This window comes from Sphaerodactylus townsendi, linkage group LG12, assembly GCF_021028975.2.
Source record: "Sphaerodactylus townsendi isolate TG3544 linkage group LG12, MPM_Stown_v2.3, whole genome shotgun sequence".
Taxonomy (NCBI): Eukaryota; Metazoa; Chordata; class Lepidosauria; order Squamata; family Sphaerodactylidae; genus Sphaerodactylus; species Sphaerodactylus townsendi.
In genome coordinates, this window is record NC_059436.1 from 9,924,057 (window position 1) to 9,948,502 (window position 24,446).

Sequence of the window (24,446 nt, forward strand, 5' to 3'; positions counted from 1 at the left end):
GGAAGGTTGTTAATGTCACATGGATAAAAGAGCACAGGCCCTTGAAATGTGAATCGGGATGCCGACGCTGGGGTTTGTGTACGCCTTGCGCTTCTTGTAGCACTTGGCTGCTGATAGCAAGTACCAGGATACAACAAAGACAGAGCCTTGTGCCTAGAGAGCTTGGGTCTTAATTTGCAAACCTAATACACAGGAAACAGGACTCTCCTATGTATCAGGGATTGGTGGATTAACTATCGAAGCTTAACTGAACAACACTGAGCTGTTTACAGCATCCACTTCATAGCCAGTCCACATTTTCTAAGAGGTTCTTTTGTGCACGTCCCCGATCATGCACCAGTTATAGATCTTCTATGTGCATGATCTTTTCAGCCCTACCACCACACACAGTAATGAGAATCTGTGTGTGTCATTCAAAAGCTAATTGCTTCCTCAAATCTACCGGAAGACTGTGAGTAAATTTGCAAAGTCAGACAACAGATAATGGAGGGTTTCAGCTACAGAACCCTGGAATGGTGTCAGTATGCCAGCTGAGTTGTTTTATGTGGACTTTCTGTGTGGTTGTTTTATGCTGCGATATATAATATTTTCAACATGTTGGTGCAGCAAAATATGCACATGGATTGGAAAGCCAAAATCTGTGAACAGGGTGAACCTATCATATGTATATTTCACCATGTTCACAAAGATCAGCATGGACAGCAGAGCTGGATTAAGACACACTGAAGCCTTAAACTATGTTAAGTTTAAGAAGTCCCATAGCATTACTTGTTTGTTTCTGAAGCTGCCAGCAGTCATATATGAGATTGTTCCAGTTTCTACCAATTCTCTTCTCCCTTTGTAGATGCCAGCTAAACTGTTTCCGAAGGTCCACTTTCTCTTTCTCTGGCTGCGTGGGGAGGGCTGGTGCACAAATATGAAAACTTGGGAGTATCTCCCCCACACCCACCCACCCCAAATTGGTATTTAGTACTTGTCAGTATCATCACAAAATATCCATGGCATCACCTTCCAAAAATCAATTGAGTAAATTTTTCTTCTATTTAGAGTTCTCTCATAATTTGAAGCACTTAGCAGTTTACTTTGCAAATCCACAAATCCACAACATTCAGTTTTTTACTCTGGTGTAGTTTCACTGCCTTTCAATATATTATTCCAAAGGTGGTTGGAGGATAACTGGGATATTTTAACTTAAGATGCCTGTTTGTTCTCAGCTACATCTGTCAGTATCAGTGACCAAGTTCTATACAGCTAATTTTTTTATCATTCTGGTGACTGTGGAAAGGTGCAGAATGCCAGACATATATACGTGTGTTCTGAATTTTGCTGCTGCTAAATTATTCAGGTTTTCATGAAACACTGTGAGAGGGTGAATCAGCTGATGCCCAGGATGTCCTCCTGGTACCATGCTAAGCAGCTGCTACCGTTTTTTTGCGTTAACACTCAAGTGCCATCTAATGGCTTCTTGTACATACTGCAGCCTGAAACTACTCATCTCTCATCTGGTCACAACAATAACATCTTTCAAGTTTCATAGTGAATTTTCTTTCCCTGTATACAGGGGCATATCTACCTAAAAGGGAGCCCGGGCTTGCCTAGCGGGGTGCAATTTTTGGTTGGCCAGCTTTAAAAAAACACTTTTTTCATACTAATTGGAATTATTCTACCTGTTAAACTCTACCCCTTATGTGAGCCTCGCTTCAAGGTGGCGCTATGCCTGACTATACTGTGGAGTTTTATTTCTTTCTCTCTTATGCCCCCCCCCTATTATTGGCTAGTCCCCAGCGTTTGATAATTAAAACAGAAGATCCTGGCCAACAACAGGAATAGTATCAGTCTGTTCAACTTCCTTAGCCAATGGCCATCACCACAACTTGTGACTGTGAGTCCCACAAGTCAACTACCCATGTGTGTGGAGCAGTACTTCCTTTTGTCTTGAATCTACTGCCAAGTTTCTGGTATCTGAGTGAGAGAAATAAAAGTTTCATAGGGCAACTCTGAATGAGAGAAATAGAAGTTTATGCTGGTTATGAAAATAATAATCCATTATCCATTTCTGGAAATCCTTTCTGGAAATGTAGAAGCCATTCTCAGCAAAGAAGGCTGTTTGTAGCCCTGCTGCTACAATCTCATAATTGTCCAGTGCATATAAAGTCAGCCCAACATTTTAATGAAAGAACCCCATCTTGATTATACCATTGCCAGCACTTTTAACTCCCTCGTCTAAGCTTTGGAGTCAAATATTAAAATGAAATAGAAGTCAATCGGAACGGTAGGAAAATGACCTTTAGTATTTGTAGGGGTGAATTTGCAGGTACACATTAGTGGGTGCCCTTTCACCCACCGTTCACCCTTTGCAAATCTGCCCTCCTACATGTGGGAGGGGTGGTGGCTTCATGGTAGACCACCTGGTTTGCAGACACAAGATCCCAGATTCAATCCTCAGCATCTCCAGGTAAAAGGATCATATATTAAGTGATCTGAAAGACCCTCTGTCTGAGACCTTGGAGAGCTACGGCCAGTCTGAGTGGGCAATACTGACTTTGATGGGCCAATGAAAATAAGACGACTTCATAGGTTCACCCGTACAATCTCGTTATCTTTGCCAGCATGAGAGGCTGGGCATTTGCCAACTGTCAGGACAATAGCCAGCTGGGCACAGGCCTTTCAACGTATGTCTCTGCCCTTTTGGAGTACCATCTGCTTCTCCTTATTCATATTTGTGTTTAGGTTTATCCCAACATATCCTGCTGTTTGTGCAACATCCTGTTATTGTCCAGCCGTTCTCCTTTGGGAAACTCCTGCAATTTGCAAGACTTTATAGCATAACTATGCATTGTTGAAGAACAATAGCAAGACCCCAGGGACTGCACAAGTAGCTCTGTCTACCCAGGAGGGATCTGGGTTTCCCTACAAGGCAAACTGGTTTCCAAAATAGACTGTGGTGTTGTGCCAGGAGGCAGGGCCAGCTGTATCTCCTGCCTGAAGAGAAAATGAACAGGATCCCTCTGGGCAGGTCTAAATCTTAGGGGAAATATAAAAAATGAGCTTTTATAATTCCAACCTTTGTTATTTATGGGAAATATTCCTTGTCAAGTTTTTGACAAACATAAAGAAGCTATTGGAAAGCTGCACTTTCAAGTAGCTCTCTCTAACAACAGAGTTGACAAATGCCCAAAATTTTACCAGAAGCACAAAAAATTCATCCTCTTGGATAGCTGCCTCAATTGAAAGAGGCCAGAAAAACAAACATACATTCAACCGAGCTTCTTTTTGTTGTTCAGTACTGCCAACTTTTGAAACAAATTCCCAGCCTGCCCAGAGGAGGTTTGGAGATGAAACTCAATAATTTGAGACAGGTGCACAGGGCAGCCTGGTGCAAAAGCTCATCTGTTATCTACACCATGCAGCTAAGAAGAATTAGGCTTTGGGAGGGGCAGAAAGTCTTGTCCCTTTGTTTTCTGTCTCTCGTTTAATAGCCTAGGACTTGTGGGTTATTGGCATATGTGGCATATTGGCTTTGGGACTCGTGGCATATTGGCTTTGGGACTAGCTTAACATTGTACACTCAAGCAGGTAATCAAATCCCAATGGCCTTCCAAAAAAAGCTGTTTAACCTTAACCCGTTCTTTCTCTGCTCCAAATCATCCTACCAGCCACATATGCTTCTACATAATTCTGACTCGGTGGTTACATCTGCAAGTACATATTTGGAGTCCTTGAAAAGGAGGTGGGGCAGGGGGAGAAAAATGATTGAGAAGAAGGATTTGAAGCAAAGAAGGAGAGAGTGGGAAAGGAGTTAAGCACACCCACTGTTTCTGCTCTGTCTCCTCCCTCACAAAAGATCATTGGTGCTTACCTGTGAAAGGTCTTTCTCTAAGCATTGGAGGTCATCTATACTCATATTGTTAAGCTTACACTTTTTCAACTAACTGAAGGTAAATAGCACTCTGACATATAAACAATTAGGACACACATGAACAGAGTCAACAGGAAACATGTGAAACACAAGATAACTCAGAACACTCATGGACATGCAGTTTTGGTTGTTGTTGCCTGTCTTATAAAGTTGATGACCTGGGGAGGGCAAGATGTCCTCTGATGCTCAGAGTAGAAGGATATTTCACAGGTAAGTACCAATGGTCATTCTCCCTCTGAGCTGGAGGGCATCTTTCTGGGACCTCTCAGAGCTGTCCAAAGTACTCAATGACTGAAGGCATCTTGCCAAATAAATGTGGAAATAGATGAACATGCGGCTGCCTTTCATATTCCTTCCATGGATGCATTTTTGTCCAGAGCTGCATTGGTTGCCTCACTCTGCATTGAGGGCACTGTGATATCCAGTGGTGGAGAAATGTTGCCAGCCCAGTAGGCGTCCTCTATACAGTCTTTAAAACATCTGCTGATGGTTGATTGCTGTAATGTTGCGCCCTTTGTTCAGGGCTGTTTTCCTGATCCCCTGGATTCAAATCAGGTAAGCTTTTGGAATCCTCGGAACATCCCAATTGTGTCAGAGTACTTCTTTGGGATAAGTGGGATTCAGAGAAAAGGTAGGAAGGCAAATCTAAGAGTCATACAGAGCATCACCTTGTCCCAGTGAAAACGTACAATTCAAGATCAGTCAACAGGGCACTCAATTCAGAGACTTTCCTCGCTGAAGTTAAGACTATCAGGACACTGTCTTCATCTTGAGAAACTTCAGGGAAATGTCCCTTACCAGTTCATATGGAGGCTTCATCAGTGCATTAAGGACTGTGTTCAGCCTCCACATTGGAAATCTATGCACTGTTGGGGATTCTTTGACTGACACCCCCTTAAGGAATCTTAACAGGTGTGGATGACTGGACATCAGCACTCCTTCTAAGACTGGTACAATAGATGCAATGTCCGCAACCTGACCCTGCAGTGTTGATGATCTGAGGCCTCCCTTGATGTTGTCCTGGAGGAACTGCAATCTGGAAACCAGGCTGGGTGACATGTAGTTGACTGCCTTGCATCTATCCTACTGGACAAATCCTTCTAGGTATATTCATAAATTCTGGTGGTGGACTTCCTTATAGATGCTAGAATGGTCTCAAAAATGCAAATATTCTTTTATTGGGACTGAAAAGGCGAGCACAATTAAGTCTAGTTGTAGCTGCCAAGAAAACATGGATTCCCTTTTAAGATTCTGCAAACTTTCCCCCTTTTTGTTCCTGTACTCAAAATCTGGCATGATGGTTCTGCAGAACTTGATAGTTTGCACCCTACTTTGGGACTTGGTTGTTCCCAATCAGATGGTATCACACCACTGTAATGGAATGGAGTTGATTTCCTTTCATTTCTCCTCCTCATTTCTGGGATAATTCAAACCTAAAGCAAACTTAGTCCTTTCACTCCTGTTCAGTCATACAGGAAATACCTTCATTGTTAATGCACATAGTGGGGAATAAATAAAAATAATAGAAGGAAGGGGAGCCGTGAGGGAGTGGGGGATAGAAAAACGAACATTCCTCTGCAAGACAACTTGTTTTTCTTGACTTAGGAGGGGCCGGATTCCTGTGCTTTGGTGATGTAGTAGGAAACAGGAAAGTTGGTGTATACTCCCTGTCTCAGAGCTGATGTGAGTTCTGAAGCAGCTATACTTTCATGCCGAAGCTGAAGGAGAGAGAGCCACTAAACGCAACGCTACTCCCTTCAGTACTCTCCAAAGAGTCCAAGAGGGATGGAACTGGCTGATGAAATCTTTTGACTTGACAAAAGTGTGTGTGTGTGTGTGTGTGTGTGTGTGTGTGTGTGTGTGTGTGTGTGTGTGTGTGTGTGTGTGTGTGTGTGTGTGTGTGTGTGTGTGTGTGTGTGTGTTACAGCCAGAGACAAAAGGCCTTCCTCCTGAAGGGGAAAAGTGAAAGCGGGGGGTGGGGGGGGGTGTCAGGTCAATCTCCTTGGATGCCAAGTGCTCTAAAGTAGCTATTGGAACAACTGGATAAGCATGTCAGACGTGCACATCGTATTGCAGAGACTTCTGGTGTGGGCGGCTTTCCTCTTACTGGAAGGTGAGTGACCAGAACGGAAGATTCTCAGATGCAATCAATAGGGTAGATTTCCCCAAGTGGAAGAAAGGCTTTTGATACCTGGAGTTTTGTAAACCTGGATTCTAGTGTCATTTTAGAAACTGAGCGGTTGATTCTGACAGAAACTTTTGTGAGCTAGATCCCTCTTCCTCAGGACTGTAACCTTAAATTATTTACTTGGTTGTAAAACCAATGGGTCTGAGATCTAATACTCTGTGCCTATTTACCAGGGGCAATGCTTGTTTTCTGGAATCTACACAGTTCTGCACAGTCCCTATTTTCCCAACTTTGTGAGTGGTTTGATACACTAGACATCCTCATCAGGTTTTCCTGGTTGTCTAGTTAACAGACTGGGGTTCCCCTTTATATTCATGTAATTTGTACTAAGATGTTGGGTATTGAGTTTATTATAAGAAATTGTTATGACTTGCTGTATGACCCTTGGGCCTGTTCTACACATGCAGAATAATACACTTTCAATCCACTTTCACAATTGTTTGCAAGTGGATTTTGCTATTTCGAACAGTAAAATCCAGCTGCAAAGTTCATTGAAAGTTCATTGAAAGTGCATTATTCTACATGTGCCTTGTTCCCGCTTTCATCTGACTTCTGGATTTCTTTAAGATATGTCTAGAGAACTCTGGAGTACTTTAAGCTCAAACTTTGGGAGTGTTCTTGTACAGGCAGAGCCATGTCTGAGCTTCATTTGAGTCCTATTTTTGTTAAGCTGCTTGTGCATTGTTAAACCTTATCTGTAAGAGTTTATGCTATGAGATCAATCCTTTTGTGTAAGCCCAGCCATTGTTTTGGGCAAGAGTTTCTAAAAGAAGGTTTTCCTTCTAAAAGGTTCTAAAAGAAGGGTTTCCTTCAAAATACACAGGACTGCTTGTTTCATTGATTTGGGCAAGAGTTTTTTACTCTGCTTTTAAGTGAATTATAAAATAAGGGTTTCTTTCAAAATGCATGTGATTGCTTGTTTTGTAACCCTGCGTTTTTGATAATTTGCAGCATGAAGGTGTAAAATGTAATCAAAGTGCTTCAAGGCTTTGTGAGACGTGTGAGCTGTGGTCCCTTTGATTTAAAGAGGCAGCAACACCATCACATAGTACTGTGCACACTTCAATATCTTTGTTTAAGACCTTTATAGTTCACCCATAGCTTACATATTATAGCGGTCTGATTATTTGAACTCTTCATTTAGTTGATTCATGGTTTGTTTTGATTTACACCACGAGGTTTGTCTTTTTATTCTGAGTTACCCTTTAAACAATTGCGAGCTAGAAGGACAGATGATGTGCCTTGACGGTTGGGCAGTTTCAAATAGGTACACAAATACCAAGAGACTGATTCCTTGGTAAAGGAACAAACACCCTTTTTGTGCACTTGGAACACTGAGGACTTCACCAGCATTACCTGCTCTGGTTGGTAGCAGCTCTCTGGGGTCTCAGACAGAGAAAATGCCACTGCTGCAACTAAGTTCCAGTGGCAGAAAAATAACCCATTTCCCCCCACCCCCTACTTGAGTTTGAAGCAGTTGGAAGGGGAAAGCATTTCATATTAGGGATGTTGCTCAGGAGGAACAGTTAACCGCTCTACTGCTAGTGCTGCAGCCTCAATCCAAACTGGGCCCTCTGTTGATATTTTTAGGGCCCAATGACATCTTGATTTGGAGTCACAGAACTCCAGCATCAAGTACAGTTTGATGGTCCAAAGAGAAAGAGCATTCCTCTGTCAGACTTCTAAGAGAGAGAAGGAAGGGAGTGGGTTTTGCTTAATCATTGTACCCAGAATAAAACTAGGGGATGAACTGGCAGCTGCTGAAACCAATGTAGCCTGCTCCCTCCGGGGATAGTTCTTTTTGCCATTATTGATTATTTACTCCAGTGGGCATGAAACTATACCCAGTACTTGCATAGACTTTAGTGGGATTGAAATGATTTTAACTCTGGTCTGGTTTTAGTAAGCTTCTGGATCACCTCCTGCCCATTGTGTTCATTTGGAACATGAGTGATTTAACATGAAAGGAACGGGGAAAATGCTGTTTCTTGAGATGCAACAGCTGAAAAGCCGGAAATGTCAGATGTGATTCACAGAGGCACATGTGTACATTCTTTTTCTCACGTACAAGTTGACATATGGGAATACAGGGGTAGGGGTGTGTGTAAAGTGCCATCAAGTTGCAGATGACCTATGGTGACCTCCACAAGGCAACAGATGAGCAGAGGTGGTTTGCCATTGTCTTCCTCTAAGCTTTCGAGATCTGTCGAGATTGGGCTACACCAAGCCACCTTCCCTCCAAACAGGGGTAAAGGACTAGGTTTAAAATTATTGTCTTTCACTCTCTTCTTATACCCCTTGTAGGTTTTTAGATGAGTTTAGTGCCTTCTGCATTAAACCTGATATCAAAATGAACCATTTTTATGATAGTCAGGAAGTTCTTTAATCCAGTATTTGGAATCACTAACAAATTGTCTGTTCAGATTATCTCACCTGTATTCCCAGCTGCTTAGTCAGGATTTTCTTTTCAGGTATAGCACTCAGTCCGAACTCCAACAAGCACATTTTATTATATGCCTATCTTCTGCCTCCCCTTCCAGATTGTACCTTGCCCCCCACCCCCCATGCCCCAGTTACCTTTTGGTGATCCTAAATGTTGGGAAATGTTTTTTTAACTGACTGAAGGGATATTTATCACTGGGCCTTTCCCCACTTACCTTAATCCCCCCTATGCTGAGAGCAGCGCGCGGCATCCCTGGCGCGCGCCCAGGCGTCCCCATGCCCCCGCGCTCTGCGTGGGGTCATCACAAGGCCCCGTTTAAAAGAGCGCCAGGGATGTCGTGCGCTGAGGAGGCGAGACAGCGGCAGCGGCGGGGCAGCTGTGCTGTCGCCCCCCTGTCGTGGGGAGTGCCGGGGGACCCCACGCTACTTTCGGAGAGTAGCGCGGGGCTTAAGGTAAGTGGGGAAAGGCCCACCATCATTGGCATGAATCTGCTTTTTGGTTTTAATTTGACTTTACTGTTTTCTATGTATTGTTTTATGGAATGTCAGCTGCCTTGAGCCTGGCTGTGGGTGGGGTATAATTATAACAAAATAAATAAAAAAAATGTTTGGGGTATCAGAAACACAGCATCTGTTGAAATATTTCACCAGTATTTGCTGCAAGGCTCAGTGGGCAGCCATTTCCATTCATTGTGGCTGAGCGTCTGTGACTTTCCACCCTGCCTGGAGGGGACAATGTCAGGAAGTTTTGCGTAGGAAGCTCAGAGAGAATCACAGTTTGTTGCTACAAGAATGGACTAGAGTCTCAGGAAGTGTAGATCTGCAGCATTTGGTTCTTTAAACTAAGGATGGGAATGCAAGCAAGCTATCACCTATTTTAATCCAAGTTTTAAATCCAAGACTTTTGTGAGCTGGCAAATGTCCATCTCAATATTATCAGAAAGATAAAGAGACGTCCTAGTGTGTGCAGTTGTTCAGATTAACAGGCTAACCTGAAATCCTAAATACACTTCCTTTTGAGTATACATGTGTTGGACTGCGCCGTAACAACTCTACTAATACTGGTAGCATTGCTCCTATTATTATTACTGCTATTCTTGTTATTCTTGTTATTATACTAGCATATATTAACTGCTTTGAGTTGTTCGAAGCCCACACATTATTCCAGTAACCTTTACAATAGCTCTGTAAGACAGGACAGCATTATTATTTCCATAGTACAAATGAAGAAGAAGAAGAAGAGTTTGGATTTATATCCCCCTTTTCTCTCCTGCAGGAGACTCAAAGGGGCTTGCAATCTCCTTGCCCTTCCCCCCTCACAACAAACACCCTGTGAGGTAGGTTGGGCTGAGAGAGCTCCGAGAAGCTGTGACTAGCCCCAGGTCACCCAGCTGGCGTGTGTGGGAGTGCACAGGCTAATCTGAATTCCCCAGATAAGCCTCCACAGCTCAGGCAGCAGAGCTGGGAATCAAACCCGGTTCCTCCAGATTAGATACACATGCTCTTAACCTCCTACGCCACTGCTGCTCCCAGGGAACAAGGGAGGCTGGGGGAAAATGTGGCTTGTCTGAGATGATCCGCTGCAGGCATGGCCAAGACAAAATTTAAAGCAGGGGCTTTCTGGCTCAGCTATTTATGGTGCCACCGCTGAGAGAGCTCTGTCCTGTGGAACCAACCATGGGTCTGCTAATAGAGGAGAAACATAATGCAGATGACTTTGAGAGAATAAACTGAATGAATTGGTGGAAATTCTGATTTAATTCATGTATTTGTTCACTGTCCCAGGTTCCAGGTCCCGTTCAGAAGAGTTTGTGCCACAAATTATCGATCACCCCTCTGACCTTGTGGTCGCTCAGAACCAGCCTGCTACCCTGAACTGCCGTGCCACGGGAAACCCAGCACCCACAATTGAGTGGTATCGCAATGGAGAGCTTGTGAAAACAACCGAAGATGATGCTACTTCCCAGCCGACCCTTCTGCCTGATGGGTCCCTCTTCTTTCTCCAATTCAGCCAGAAGAAGGGAAAATCAGATGAGGGTGTGTACAACTGTGTGGCCAGAAACAACCTGGGCACCGCTACAAGCAAGAATGCCTCACTCCATGCGGCAGGTAAAGTCATGGGGATCGTCTTGTGGCACTAAATACCAGGGAGATGCCTTTGTTTGCTGTGGGGCAGAGCAGTTTTGGCAAGAGCTTGCTTTTTTGGGATTATTGAAATGTGCAGATGGCATGGGCTTTCCAGGGATGTATTTATGTATGTGCTGTCTGGTCATAACCAAGTTATGGCAACCCCAGACAGGGCCTTTCAAAGCAAATGAAAAGCAGAGGTAGTTTGCCATTGCCTTCTTCTGCAGAGTCTACCATGTCCAACTACTGCCCTGCTTAGCTTTGGGATCTGGTGAGTTTGGGCCATACCATTCCACATCCCCTTACTGGACTGCACCATTTCAAGGATGGGTAGCATTAGTCTATGATTTCACCAGTTCATTGAATAACAATGTGGAGGGCACTACTCATGCATGGATTGTAAAGAACCCATATGTAGAGCAGAGGTCAGAAGATGTAAGATGCTGGGTCACACTAAGGTCCATCTTGTCCAGAGCTCCCTTCTCAAGAGTGACTAGCTGGACACCTCTCAGAAATCACAAAGAAGGCATGAAGGAGACAACCCTGTCCTGTTATATGCCTTCATCGCTGCCCATACTGCTCCTATACCTGATTCTATCCACTTATATTGCTTTAATAAGCTTTGTCTAATCCTCTTTTTAAAAAACCCACCTAAGCTAATGTTCATAACAGCATCATGTTGAATTCAATGAACTAAATATCTGTTGATTGAATGATGCCCATTTGACTGTCCAAAACCTGATGTAGATCATTTTCATTGGGTGATCCTGAGTTTTGTTTCCACAATGAGATGTGTACAAATTGTGGAAGATATCAGGAGTCTCCTTTAGCAAGTGCCTGTATTTCTTAAGGGACACCTTCTATTTTCAGAGGTTAGCCATATTGGTCTTCAGGAGAAGCGCAAAATTTGAGTCCAGTAGCACTTTGGAGACCAACAAGATTTTGGGGGTGTGAAGTCTGGAGAGTCAAAGCTCCCTTCATACTCCTTGTATCGGATGAAGGGAGCATTGACAGTCAAAAGCTCATACCCCCATTAGTCTCTAGGGTGCTACTGAACTCGAATCCAGAATTCCCCCCCCCCCAAAAAAAATTATGACTTCAAATCTAGCCACTTCCATTCACAGTAACCACCTTGGAATGCCAACTTGCGTCACTCTCATTGCTAGCCTTCACTCTGAGACAAGCATTACAGGATCAAGTATTTAGATCTGGGCTTGGTAAAATCCAACTTGTTTGGGAAAACAGCTCAGTTTGTTGCCAGGTTGTGAATTGAGTGGACTGGGGAGGGATGTTTATTTCAACTAGTGCTGTTCCTCACTCTCTCATGCCAAAGAAGAGGAGAATAAATAATGCCACCCACAAACTGAGAGCTCCCAAAAAGAACGTATCTACAAGACAGTCTCTCCTAAAGGGTATTCATTGTTATTCTCATTTCCCTACACTTTCCTTCTCCCTTCTTTCTTTCCCCATGTACGCCATTACTAGGTACCATTGGGATGCCAAACACCATGCCAGTGCCCACCCCTGGATCGCATCAGCTTCCTCACCTTTGAGCTGTCAATGCCCCTCCTGTAGGTCTGCGAAGCCCTAATTACTGGTGCAATTAAAATCCTTTTCAATATGCAGGTCCAGAGTCTCTCCAATTAACACTTCATTAATGATCCAGCTCTGTTAGACTCCCCTGGCCCTCCATGAAGGTTCGCATCAGTATTCGGCAACTATAAATATTCATACAAGCAACGATGGTTTGGGAGAGGCAGCGCTATATTGGATGCGCAGCGTGAGTCCTCATTTGAAGCCAATGTTCGTAAATAGTCTCTCTTCCTCTTCCTGGAAGTCTGGTGATGAAGCAGGTGTTTTGGGTTGCAAATTCCAGAGGGGGTCCTCCCTCTTCCTGTCTCCAAACTCTATCTCTGCGTGCCAATGAAACAAACTCAGCAGGAGAAAGAGATTGTTTTGGCATTTGGTTTCAGATGTAAACGTGTTTACAAGCTGGTCAACACGTCACACAGTTTGAGGAGAGGGACTGAGGGATTCTGAACAGCACCATATCAGGTGGCTTTTAGAAGGGGTTTCATGTTGGTCGGCACTGGCCTATATCAGAACTCCCTTCATGTAAGCAAACTAGCCTCTCAGGGAAAAGTTTAAATCTCCAGCTGTTGTTGTGAGGATAAAATGAGGGGGAGGGAGGATTATGTCATATGCCACTTTATGCAGCAGGGGGTATGGGGGCTGAGGATGTATGATTCATTCATGCTATCTGCACTGTACCAAAGCAATCCTGTGCTGTTATTTTAGTTATTTAGATACTTAAGCCCACTTTTCTCCATAGTGGGTGCTAGGTTTGTCAGATTCTGGTTGGGAAATTTCTGAAGATTTTGGGGAGGAACCTGGGGAGAGGTCTCAGTTGGGCATAATGGATTAGGCAAATTCCCTTCATCGATAGAGGCCTCAAACCCTTGCCACATTTTTTCAAATAAAAATCTTTTTAAAAAAAATCTGGAAGGAGCCTACCCTGCCTCCTTTGGTCAGGGGTACTGCCATCTTCACACCTGTATCCTCAGGATCTTATCAGTGTGCTCTAGTTCCTCCATTTTCTGTTCACAACAACCTTGCTGGGTAGTTCAGTGTGAGAGAGAATGACTAGCCCAAAGACACCCTGTGAGTGCCCAGATCCTACCTAGTCCAACATTCTAATCCCTGTACCACACTGGCACTTTCAGTTTAAGGCTATTGATTTCAGTGGGCTTAGAAGAGTAGCTTTGCATAGGGTTGTATTGTAAGAGCAGATTGTCATGTCAGATTTGTGCTATGACAGCAGCAACCTGAGTACTTTCTTCTCCCAAGTCACAAATATTCACCACCAAAGAGATCTCTTGCCAATAGCCAGTTGGTTCCTCCTTCCGCAAAAGCAGGTACACCAGCAAGATACAGGCACATTTGCAGGTACATAATCTTTATCAGAAGACTGTTTAGTACCAGTTCTTGCTTCTTGCTTCTCCAGTTCCACAATATCTCACACAATCCTGAGCTCTCTTTGCATGCCATAGTAATGAACTCTGTTACCAGTTCACTTCACACCAACAATAGCTGCAATGAAGTTAGTGAGTATGAGCAGACCATCTTCCTAGCTGCTTCCGGGACTTGGTTGCCTTGACAACCATCCAGTGCAGGCCATTTTGGATCTCTTATTGTTCTGACTTCAAGAGAGCTCATTGGTTGAGGCATGAACAGCTTGCAAAACCTCCAATCCTGAATCCCTGTTTGCTTTTTTTTTTTGGAAAGGAAATACCAAAAAAATTCAGTCAGATAGATAAACCTTTCACCAGATTCACAGATACCATTTCAGTTGCTTTTCAGACTTTCTTCTGGTATTGTTGATGTACATATATGAAAAAAAATGCATTTGAACTGGGTTTCTAAACTAACACAATATCGACTTCTCTCTTTCTTGAACAGGAGCCCAGAAAGATCTTAAATATTCATTTCAGCATAAGCTACTGTGAGTCAGAACTCACTTCATCAGATGCATTGCGGTTATGTCTGTGATGAAATGACTCAATGAATAATTATCCTAGGCGTTTCGCGCAGTGAAATATGGCGATGCGTGGAAACGGTAGAGAACTATGCATGGCGGGCGTTCGCGCGCGCAGATCGCGCGATGGCCGTGTGAGCGCTAAACGGTGAAGGCGCCGTATTCAGCGCTTTAAACCCACTCTTTTTTTCCCATGTGGCGCATCGGCCGCCTTTTCGATGCGAACAACGCCAGAACGTCTTCAAATGGCGACTGCCAGGCGGCAAGCTGGGTCACCTTTCCCCCCACCGCACACACCGTTAAGTCCCTGGTGCTTTCCCTGCGGCTGGCACCTTTCCCGGACTATCTGCACTGGGACTGACGGTAGCAGGAGGAAGCGCTTTGAAGCAGATGGGGACGGGCGGGACATCAAGGGCGATCCACGTTGTCCATCGCTTTTCTTTCTGCGTGGAGCATGGCCGGTCGAACCTGCGGCAAGCAGAATCTTTGCTGGCTGGCTGTCGGCGAAACTGGCCCAGCTTCCATGGCGCTTCGATGCGAACGGAGTGACATTTTGCGGGGCTGCGGGCCAAACGAGCTCCCGCTTGTGAAGCGGCTTTTCCGTATCGTCGCGAATTCGCGGCGTCATCAGCGTCGCTGCTTTTGGCGTCGCGAGCGGCCCTAGAATAAAAGTTAGTTTTTAAGGCACCACTGGACTCTTGTTCTATTTTCTGCAGACTAAAACGGGTACCCGTATGTTTTTCTTTCAGTGTCTCTTCTCTTCCTCAAATAATTCCCTCCAAAATACCTGCCCCCTCCCTTCACCTAGGAGAGTCACTTTCTCCAAGTTTTGATAAGTGTTCCAGCAGAGCAATTGGGGAAAATCTTTCAACAATCATTGCTCTACTGAGAAAATATCTACAATAGTTTGAGAAAGGCTGACATACATTTATTATAAGCTCAGGCTCCAACTGCCTTGAGCCAAACACCTCAAAATAACCCAATGATGCACTGGAAAGTGATATACTGGTAATTTTCCTACTTTATGTTTGTGAGCTGCCTTGGACTTTTTTTTATGGAGAGGTGGCCAATCAAAGTTTTTTTCGCTGGGCCAAATTTAGATACATTGCTAAAGGAATTTGCATTAGTTGCACCCTTCCAGATGTTGAGATCCTTTTGTCTGTGGCAAAGATACATGATTCTGTATCAATACTGAATCATCTTTCCTTCTTGGTTAGGGGTAGCAGGTTTCTTTTTTAAAGGATGATTATTGGGAAATGGTAATAATTCCAGATGTGTAGCCTTGCTAGTCTGTAGCTAAAGTCCAATCTCTAAAGGGCTATTGAACTCCTTTGTTCTGGTAACTGTGGATTTTTTTTAAAAAAAAATATTGGACTGTGAAGGAAAGCATAATCTTTCTCTGTGTGTGTGCGTGTTCAGAAATAATCAGATTTTTTTAAAAAAGTTAAAAATATCTAGCAATAACATCCTATGGTACAATGTCTCCAGACTGTAGCTTGTAAGCACTTGACTCATGTCCTGGCGTTTTGATTATACCGCAAAACATTCACATCCTCCAGGAGGGACGAATGCAGGAAACAGACAAAGACTGAACAGCTAAGAAAAAAACCTTTCTCCTTCGCTCTCCTGGGGCTTTTCCTCCTGACTTTGTTCCCAGCTCAGGTTGTCAGGGCAATTGTTCTGTTTTAACTTGGCTAAGAACAGTTTCCAACATTGACCAGGTAAAAATAACCACATTTGCTTTAGGCTGTACAAAAAAGCAGTTTATCACAGTTGGGAGAATTGTGTAGGGGTGGGGAAACAAATGATGCTCAGCACAAGCAATTGACTTTTTGATGTTACTTTCAGTAGTTCTCTATCATGTAGAAAGCTTACGTTTTAAAAAACTATACAAGTGTGTCCTTTCTTTGCCTGCCTTACCTGCAAGGAGGATATTTTCAGTAAGACTCACCAATACTCAAAAAAGACCTTTGTTAAAAAAGCAAAAACCTTGTACCAACACACCTCTTTTCCCTGCAAGCCAAGGAGAATGTTATCAACTTATGTACGTTGGAGACATTGCATCAACTAAACACTGGTAGATCTACAGGTCTACAGAATCTTGGAGGTAGCAGAGATTGCCTATCAATAACACTTGATTCCCTCCTTTTGTTTTTGCTTCTCAGTGTTTATGAGGTGGTTTGCCATTGCCTTCCCCAGTCATCTATACTTTGCCCCCAGAGATCTGGGTAATCATTTTACCAACCTCAGAAGGATGGAAAGGTGAGTCAGCCTTGGGCTGGCTACCTGAAACCGACTTCCCTTGGGAACAGGTCTTGAGCAGAGATTTTGACTAAAGTAGCTGATAATTCTGCATTATGGGGTCACAAGTATCTAAAAGAAACATGTTTAAAAGCAAGAGAGAAGAAAACAAAACAGCCATGGAGATTTCTTAGTCTTCAAGATGTCACAGGAATTTATTCTTTTGCAGCTGTGACCCCTCTGGCATTCATACATAAAGACATCTCTATGTCCATGATTTTTCTTTTCCCCATTATTTTCCTAAGTTGGCCCTAGGGTTGCCAGCTTCGGGGTGGTATAGTGGTTAAGAGTGGTGGAATCTAATCTGGAAAACTGGGTTTGATTCCCCAGTTGTCCACATGAAGCCTTTTGGATAATCTTGGGCTAGTCACAGTTCTCTCAGAATTCTGTCAGCCTCACCCACCTCACAAAAGCACCTCGTAACGTCACTTTGAGACTCCTTTAATGGCAGAGAAAAGCAGGTTGTAAAAACCAACTCTTCTTCATCCAATAAATAAACAAATACCTCAGGCATTGTTATACATTTGAATGTGTATGAGTGAATCTGCAGTTATGTTTGACTTATTAGCTTGTTATGTTGGCTCTGCTGCTCTGTTCTATCTACTAGTTTTATCTACTGGATTTACTTGCTGTGTTTATTACTGAATAGAATAAGCATTATCATAAACTCAACGATGTGTGAGTTTATCTGAGTGAGTTTATACTGAGTGAGTTTATCTGATTAACAGCAATATTTTACAGGAGTATTTACTTTATTACATTTAAGCTCCATGTTTTCCCCAGCTTGGAACTAAAGATAGTATACATAGGATTCCCAGGAGAGTTCTCGTTCAGGAGTTGATCCAACATAGCCTTGTTAGCTTGGCAAGGTTACTGCATCATGTGTTTTCAGATCATACCCCAGGACCTGGTAGGACTCTGGCTGTGATTTATAGGAGGCTAACCTTAGATGGAAAGAACTTGGGAACATAATGGAATAAGACAGGTTGAAAACGGACAGGGGAGGTACACCAAAGTGAAGACAAGACTCAGGAAAATAGGCTGAGGAGTGGAAGGGGGAGAGAGAGAAGAAGAAGAAGATCCATTTGTAGGATTTTATCAAATGACTGAAATCCTGCCCTAGAAAGCAAATGGGAAATATATAATATTGGATATTGCCCAATAAAAAGTTTTGAAGAAACAGAGATTCGGCTAAGGCAAAAGAATATTGGTCTCCACTCCAAACTGCCACCTAAAATGACATCCTGTGTCCAGTTCCAGTGCCCTGGTAATGGACCACTGGAGGGTCACTTATCCTGTGTCATGGTATCAGCAGTTTATGTGTTTTCCCTTGGTCACCGGCTGAGTCAATTGATGAGGAGGGAAAATATACTATGTCACAATATACTATGTCAGAATATGGCATGATCCTTCCTTGAACAGGGAGAAGAGGAGCCCAACACATTTTTGGTAGAATCTCTCTGTTTAGCATAATGCTTATTTCTATGCTCAAGGTGCCACATTATCCTTGGTGCCACATTATCCTTGGTGCAGAAATGGAGAGTCCCTGGAAGAAGAGAGAGTTGGAATGGCAGTGTAATCATCGCAAATGCATTCAAACCAGTTGAAACAACCAAATGTCTCATGGCATCCTAAAACTTGGCAGATTTACTGTGGCATAATACCCTAAAAACAGGCTTTTATTGAGGCATAAGAACTTAATAAACTCTCCGACATACTCTCAAGGGCTCGTTCACTTGCTCCCCCTCCCATGTGATATATGCCATCACCTGCCAACAATGCCCTTCCGCTGTCTACAAAGGACAACCTGATCAGTCTTTATGCAAGATAATAAGTAGACAGCTCTGACATAAAAATGGGCAGCATTCATAAACTAGGAGGAAAACCGTTCAGTCTCCCATGACATTCGGCATTCACTCGTTATCCTTGAACAAACTGTTGCAGCTGAGCCAAAGACCTGTGAGGGAAGGGTGACAATTTGCTTCAGAGAGTTATTGGATATTTATTTTTCCTTGTAGCTCTGCGGGATGATTTTCGGCTTCACCCCAGGGATTCTGTGGTGACAAGTGGAGAACAACTGTTGCTAGAATGCATTCCCCCTAAGGGACATCCAGAGCCCAAAATCTCGTGGAAGAAGAATGGAATCCCCATAAATGAGGAAAGTGGACATTATGAGGTAATCAGCAGCCTTCATGATTACCATTCTTTTGGGATATTCAAAAGGTACATGTTATCTGAAGGCCAGATGTCACAAGACATAGAAAGAATGATAGGGCAGGACTGATATGCTCAATCGGTCACTGTGCATCAACAATAATAGAACAGAGGATGGAAACTATGATGAAAAACTGGTTGGAGCTTCTTTCTTCCAGAGAAAGTTTTAAGAGCGAGGGGCACTTCAGTTAAGAAAAAAAGAAGAAGATTGAGGTCATGATAGATGTTTATAAAATTATAATTATGGGAGAAAGTGGATTGAGAGATCTTTTCCTCCCTTTTCCATCGTATTTGAAGTTTTGGGCACCCAGTGAAGCTGATGGGAAAGAGATTCAGGTCAGACCAAAGAAAGTACTTCACTTAATAATTATTTGGTGGGATTTGCTGCTATAACGAGGGCCAGTAGCATAGATGGTTTTAAAAGAGGGCAAGACACATTTATGAAGTCCAAATTTATGAAGTCCATCGATGGCTACTAGCCAGGATGGCTAAAGAGAATCTCCACACTGAGATGCAGTAAGCCCATGAATATCAGTACTAGGAGGAAACGTCAGAGGAAGGTCTCGTTTTCTATGCCCTGTTTGTTGACCCTTCAGGGCAATTGGTTGGCCAGTGTGTGAAACAGGTTGCTGGACTAGATGGACCACTGGTCTGATGTAGCAGGGCTCCTTTGATGCCTCTATGATGCAGATTCACGTCTTTGACATAGGTGAAAGAATCTCAGGCCCCTTCCGCACACGCAAAATAATGCGTTTTCAAACCACTTTCACAACTGTTTGCAAGTGAATTTTGCCATTCCGCACAGCTTCAAAGAGCACTGAAAGCAGTTTGAAAGTGCATTATTCTGCATGTGTGGAATGAGCCTCAGTCTCTGCAGTTTAATTTGAAACCAGCCAGATGTCCAAAATTTGGTCACACAAATATTTATGTACTTATTTGTTGCTTGTGTAAATAAAATGCTTAAGGTGGATCACAACATAAAATAAGTAGCAACAAAAATAAATAACAATTAAAATATTACTTTCTAGTTCAGATTTTGCAACCGCCTAAAAAAAGTATAACTATTTTCTGGGATGGTGGTGAGGGATCAATCTCTTACAGAAAAAGTCATTTTCCCAAGATTTTTCATGGGAACACCCCAGTTCCAATATCTTCTTTTCACTCTTTTCCTGCAGGTCTCCGGTGCAAAGCTTCTGGTAGCCCATGCTCTAAAAAGTGATTCAGGAGCCTATGTTTGTTTGGCCACAAATCCAGTAGGCGAGAGAGAGAGCAGAGCAGCCTTAGTGTCTGTCTTGGGTAAGAAAGTCAACAGTGATTATACATCCCATCTTCTCCCTTTATTTGTTTATCACTCCACATGAATCCAGTCAACCGGTTTTGGAGAATCTGAACCAAGGGTGAATGCTACAATCAACTGCCACAAGCTTTATGTATGTGTGTGCCATCAAGTCTCATCTGGCTTATGGTGACTCCAGCAAGGCGCATTCAAGACAAGTGACAAGCAGAGGTGATAAACCATTGCCTTTGTCTGCAGAGCCTTCCTCCGTGGTCTCTCATCCAAATAATGATCCTGCTTAGCTTTGAAGATTTGACAAGATACCATTCCAAGTGGGGGTTGGAACCATTCCAAATGGTATCCAAGTACGATACCATTCCAAATGGGAGTTTGGGTTAAATTTTACGCAGTTTTTATTGCTTTGTTTTAATTCTCATAGTTTATTTAAGATGTTTTATTGTTTTAAGCTGCCCAGAAACTTTGGTATAAGGCAAGGTTTAAAGACTTTTAAATAAATAAATAAATAAATCCTGCTACAGGCTTTACCTCATTTTTATACATATCCTTCAGCTTTCCCTGTTTACTATCACTTATACCCGTTTCCTTTGATACTTAATTATGACATGATGTTAAAGTTGTATTACTTAGACAGTAGTTAGCAACTGAATCTCACTAGTTCCCTACCACATTCTGAGTCTTAAAAGTCTGAAATTGAGAGGAAGAGAACTCTGCTGGATCAGACCAAATGTCTATTTAGCCCGGCATCTGGTTTTCAACCATGGTCGGCCAGATGTTTTCCAGAATCCCACAAACAGGGCATGAGAGCTGTGGGTCTTCCTCATAGTTTGCCCTTTCAGTGACTATTGTTTCTGAACATAAAGTTCCTGTTACCATAAAGTTACCATGGCTAGCCATTGATGGACCACTACTTCATGTATGTCTATTGCCTACTTTTGAAGCCATTTACATCTGTAACCATTATCAAATCATGTAACATGGGTCTCTGGATTAAGACGTTACCAGTCCTTGATCAAAAGGGCTATATCATTGAGGTTATTCACCACCACAATGACGTTTCAACAATTTAACCGAATGTGAAGCAATTGTATCTATTTTACTGGGTCCACAGTAACGAGAAAAAGAATGTAGATGTGGAAGGGCATGAGTCATCTTGCACGCAGGTGGGGATGGTGACAACTGTTGATGTTCAGACTCCATGACACACAATACATACTCTATTCAGCATGCAGTCTAATGTTTCCATCATACTGAAGTGTTTAGTGTTTCCATTACACTAAAGAACAATCACATTTGATTACATCGTCTGCTTCTCTCTTTCTAGAAAAACCAGTGTTCACTCGGAGACCTAGTGACGTTGTGGCCAAACTTGGGAGCACCGTCCAGTTTGTGTGTGGAGTCCATGGAGATCCAGTGTCCACTGTCCGGTGGCACAAAGAAGATGGAGAGCTTCCCACAGGAAGGTGAGTGTTCTGTTTTTATTCTGAGCTTATATTCTCTCTGCTTTGTGTCCTGGCCTATAAAACCAGAATTAGAGTGTTTATTCACTTGCTTCAGCCATTCCGACTGCACTTCTCCCAAATCTTTGATGTATTTTCTCAGATTGTGTGGCTACTACCATCAGATCACTGAGATCAAAGCCTTTCCCAGGTAGAACTGCTTCTTCTCCGGTTCCTCATCTAAAGTTCCCAGCTTGGTCATAGTGAAAAGGCCTAATTAAGCTTTGGTGATTAAGGGGGTTTAGCAAATTGTTGGGTTTGCTTCTCTGAGAGGATTTTGAGGCAAAATTGGCACCCGTGAGGCAAAATTTAACCATGGGGAATGTAGAGTTTACTGAGGAAGCCCAAGTCTCAAGATGACAGGTTGTAATTAATTTACCTCTTCAGTTTAATCATGCTGTTATTCTTCACTGTCATCAACAGACCAATATATCTGTCTAATGACCAGCAACCAGCCTCTCCCCTCCAGTCATTTAAGAAATGCTTCACCAAATTAAAAATCACTCCTTCAGTTCCAGCATGGAAGTAGAACAGCTAGATCTGCTTCCAGTACCATGTTAAAGACCAATAAGGTTTAGGGGTATAAGCTTTTCAGAATCAAAGCACTTGGCTTCATGAGAATCCTTGGAAATCTTACTTTTGTGAGACTATCAGAGCTAAGCAGGTTCCCTTCTGTATCCTGGCACGTTTCATGTAGCAGCCAAGATGGGGGGAAAACATATCAACTTTTAAGGAAAAAAACAGTTGCACATACAATTACTGGTTACAAAAAGAAAGAATAACACCTGGGCAACAATTAACTAACAACATCAGAAAATAGAAAATTAAAAATTAAAAATGCAAATGTAAACATCATTCTGTCTCCTATCTCCAAACTTATCCCACTTTGGTAAATATATGTGTGGACACAGTGGATGAAATAAAAAATTCTGTCAACAACCACTATAGTAAAAGAAACTGAACCATCTTTTGCAGTTGCCCTTTCATGCATGTATATCTTCTCTCAGTACTGCACAGTTTTTAAGGAATAGACACGCAAACAAGCACAAGGGCCTAATAGCCACTGTGAACTCTGTACCTCTCCTCAGGTATGACATCAGCCAAGAAAATACCCTTCAGATCCACCATCTGACAGTGTCTGATGCTGGAAAATACGTCTGTATTGCCTACAATCAGGTGGGAATCATCTTCGCCAAGGCATCTTTAACAGTGCAAGGTAAGTCCCTCTGTTTGCTGCGTTAGCCAACTAGCAGAATGGATTCATTCCCTGGTTGCTTAATACACCCATTGGCCAACAATATTAGCAAAGTTTCAAGCTACACTGGAACTCAAGGTTTAGTTCTGATTTCTCTAGTTTCCAACTGGTGACTGACATACCTTCTTTTTAGGTTGGTCTGGAGAAAAGCCCCAATATAGGGGAGGCAGTAGCCTCTATACTGAGCCTTTTTGAGCCTATGATTACATTTGGAATTCTGACAGAGCAGGGTGGGCACAGCAACAAATAGCTGATATAACATGGCTGCCACAGAAGGAGAAGCCGGCCACAAAATGGCAGCTTAACTTCAGTAACAGTGCAGATCCTTGTTCTGGGGTAGCAGAGGCAATATTTTTTTAAAAAAATCTGCACAGTCAGTCAAATCTCCAACAGTCAGAAGCCTTGCTGGGCAGAAACCATACCTGGCTCCATCTACTTCCTCAGAACACCTGGTGGGTACGAGAAAAAGGGTTGGTGAGACTGTGGTGCCCAGAGGCACCACATTGGGGACCCCTTCCCTAAAATATGACCCTAACCAATCCCTGAGTGGATGAAGTTCAAGTTTTCAAGGACCCCTGATGTTTTTATTTCTTGGTTTTTAGATCTCCTGGACACTGGCCAGCAGGAGCCAGACTGGCCAAAAGGTGCCCTGAAGGTGCTGGCGGACATCAGAGTTTACTTGGCAAATGTCACTGCTGTTCCCTCCACTCCTGCAGCCCACCTGCACTGGAAGGTGAGTAAAACATAAGCATATCAAATGGCACTCAGTTGTCATGGAACAAAAGCCAGGGAGAGCTCACTGTCCCTGGAGGATGAAGGAGAAGATTTTAATTCCATTTTACTCCTCTGTGAATGGTCTGTGGAATAGAAAGGCAGAATACAAATTTAATAAATAAATAAAATAATACATTTGCTGGTTGTATTAGAAGATAACACAGAGAAAACCTAAGAGCTTGTGAGCTTTAAACTTGTGAGCTTTAAACATAGGCTGATTCTGCATATGCAGAATAATGCACTTTCAAACTGCTTTCAGTGCTCTTTGAAGCTGTGCGGAATGGCAAAATCCACTTGCAAACAGTTGTGAAAGTGGTTTGAAAACGCATTATTTTGCGTGTGCGGAAGGGGCCATAGTGTATCACACATAGGATATATAGACTCATGCTTTAACCCAGACTGGAAATGTTCTGCTAATAAGAGCTATCTTGCAGAATCGGTTGCATTCACCCTTATTTATTAGGACAGTGGACTCATTCAAAGGGTAATTTCTTTCACTGATGCTCTGCTCCAAAGGTGATATGCACTTGAGGGTAAACATGAGTAGGTAAATTCTTCTATCTTGGATCTGACTGGAAGATTTCAAATGTTTATTCATTCTGATCTGTTTTATACAAAATTCGTGATTATGGGTATTCTAAATTTAAAGTGTTTTTTTTAAAAAGCAAAAACAGGACTTAAAAATTAATGACCTATGAATGGTCTGTGTTGCTGGAAACCAGTGTTGCTCATAAATCCAGATTTTAAAATCACACATTGAGCTCTAAATTGCCAAAATATGCAGAATTTGACTCCTGTGCAAAACTTCAACATGTTCATTAACCTACTTCCAATTTTCTCGTGTTCTTTCTGTGTCCTTCGGAGGCGTCTTCTGTCCCTCAAGATCACACCTGTCTTT

At 42.8% G+C, this 24,446-nt stretch overlaps 1 protein-coding gene across 2 annotated transcripts in view; it reads left to right on the forward strand.

Moving 5' to 3' along the window:
* ROBO4 (roundabout guidance receptor 4) overlaps positions 1–24,446 on the forward strand; it is a 72,702-nt gene that overhangs the window by 3,897 nt on the left and 44,359 nt on the right. The window contains exons 1-7 of one of the 2 annotated variants that reach the window (XM_048513389.1): positions 5,815–6,032; positions 10,335–10,658; positions 18,531–18,688; positions 19,902–20,022; positions 21,345–21,483; positions 22,608–22,735; positions 23,377–23,507. In XM_048513389.1, the coding sequence (XP_048369346.1) occupies positions 5,969–6,032; positions 10,335–10,658; positions 18,531–18,688; positions 19,902–20,022; positions 21,345–21,483; positions 22,608–22,735; positions 23,377–23,507 (1,065 nt within the window). In that variant the 5' untranslated portion in view covers positions 5,815–5,968. Of the gene's footprint in view, positions 1–5,814; positions 6,033–10,334; positions 10,659–18,530; positions 18,689–19,901; positions 20,023–21,344; positions 21,484–22,607; positions 22,736–23,376; positions 23,508–24,446 lie in introns of those variants that run through there. The other variant, XM_048513388.1, reaches the window with a different exon arrangement.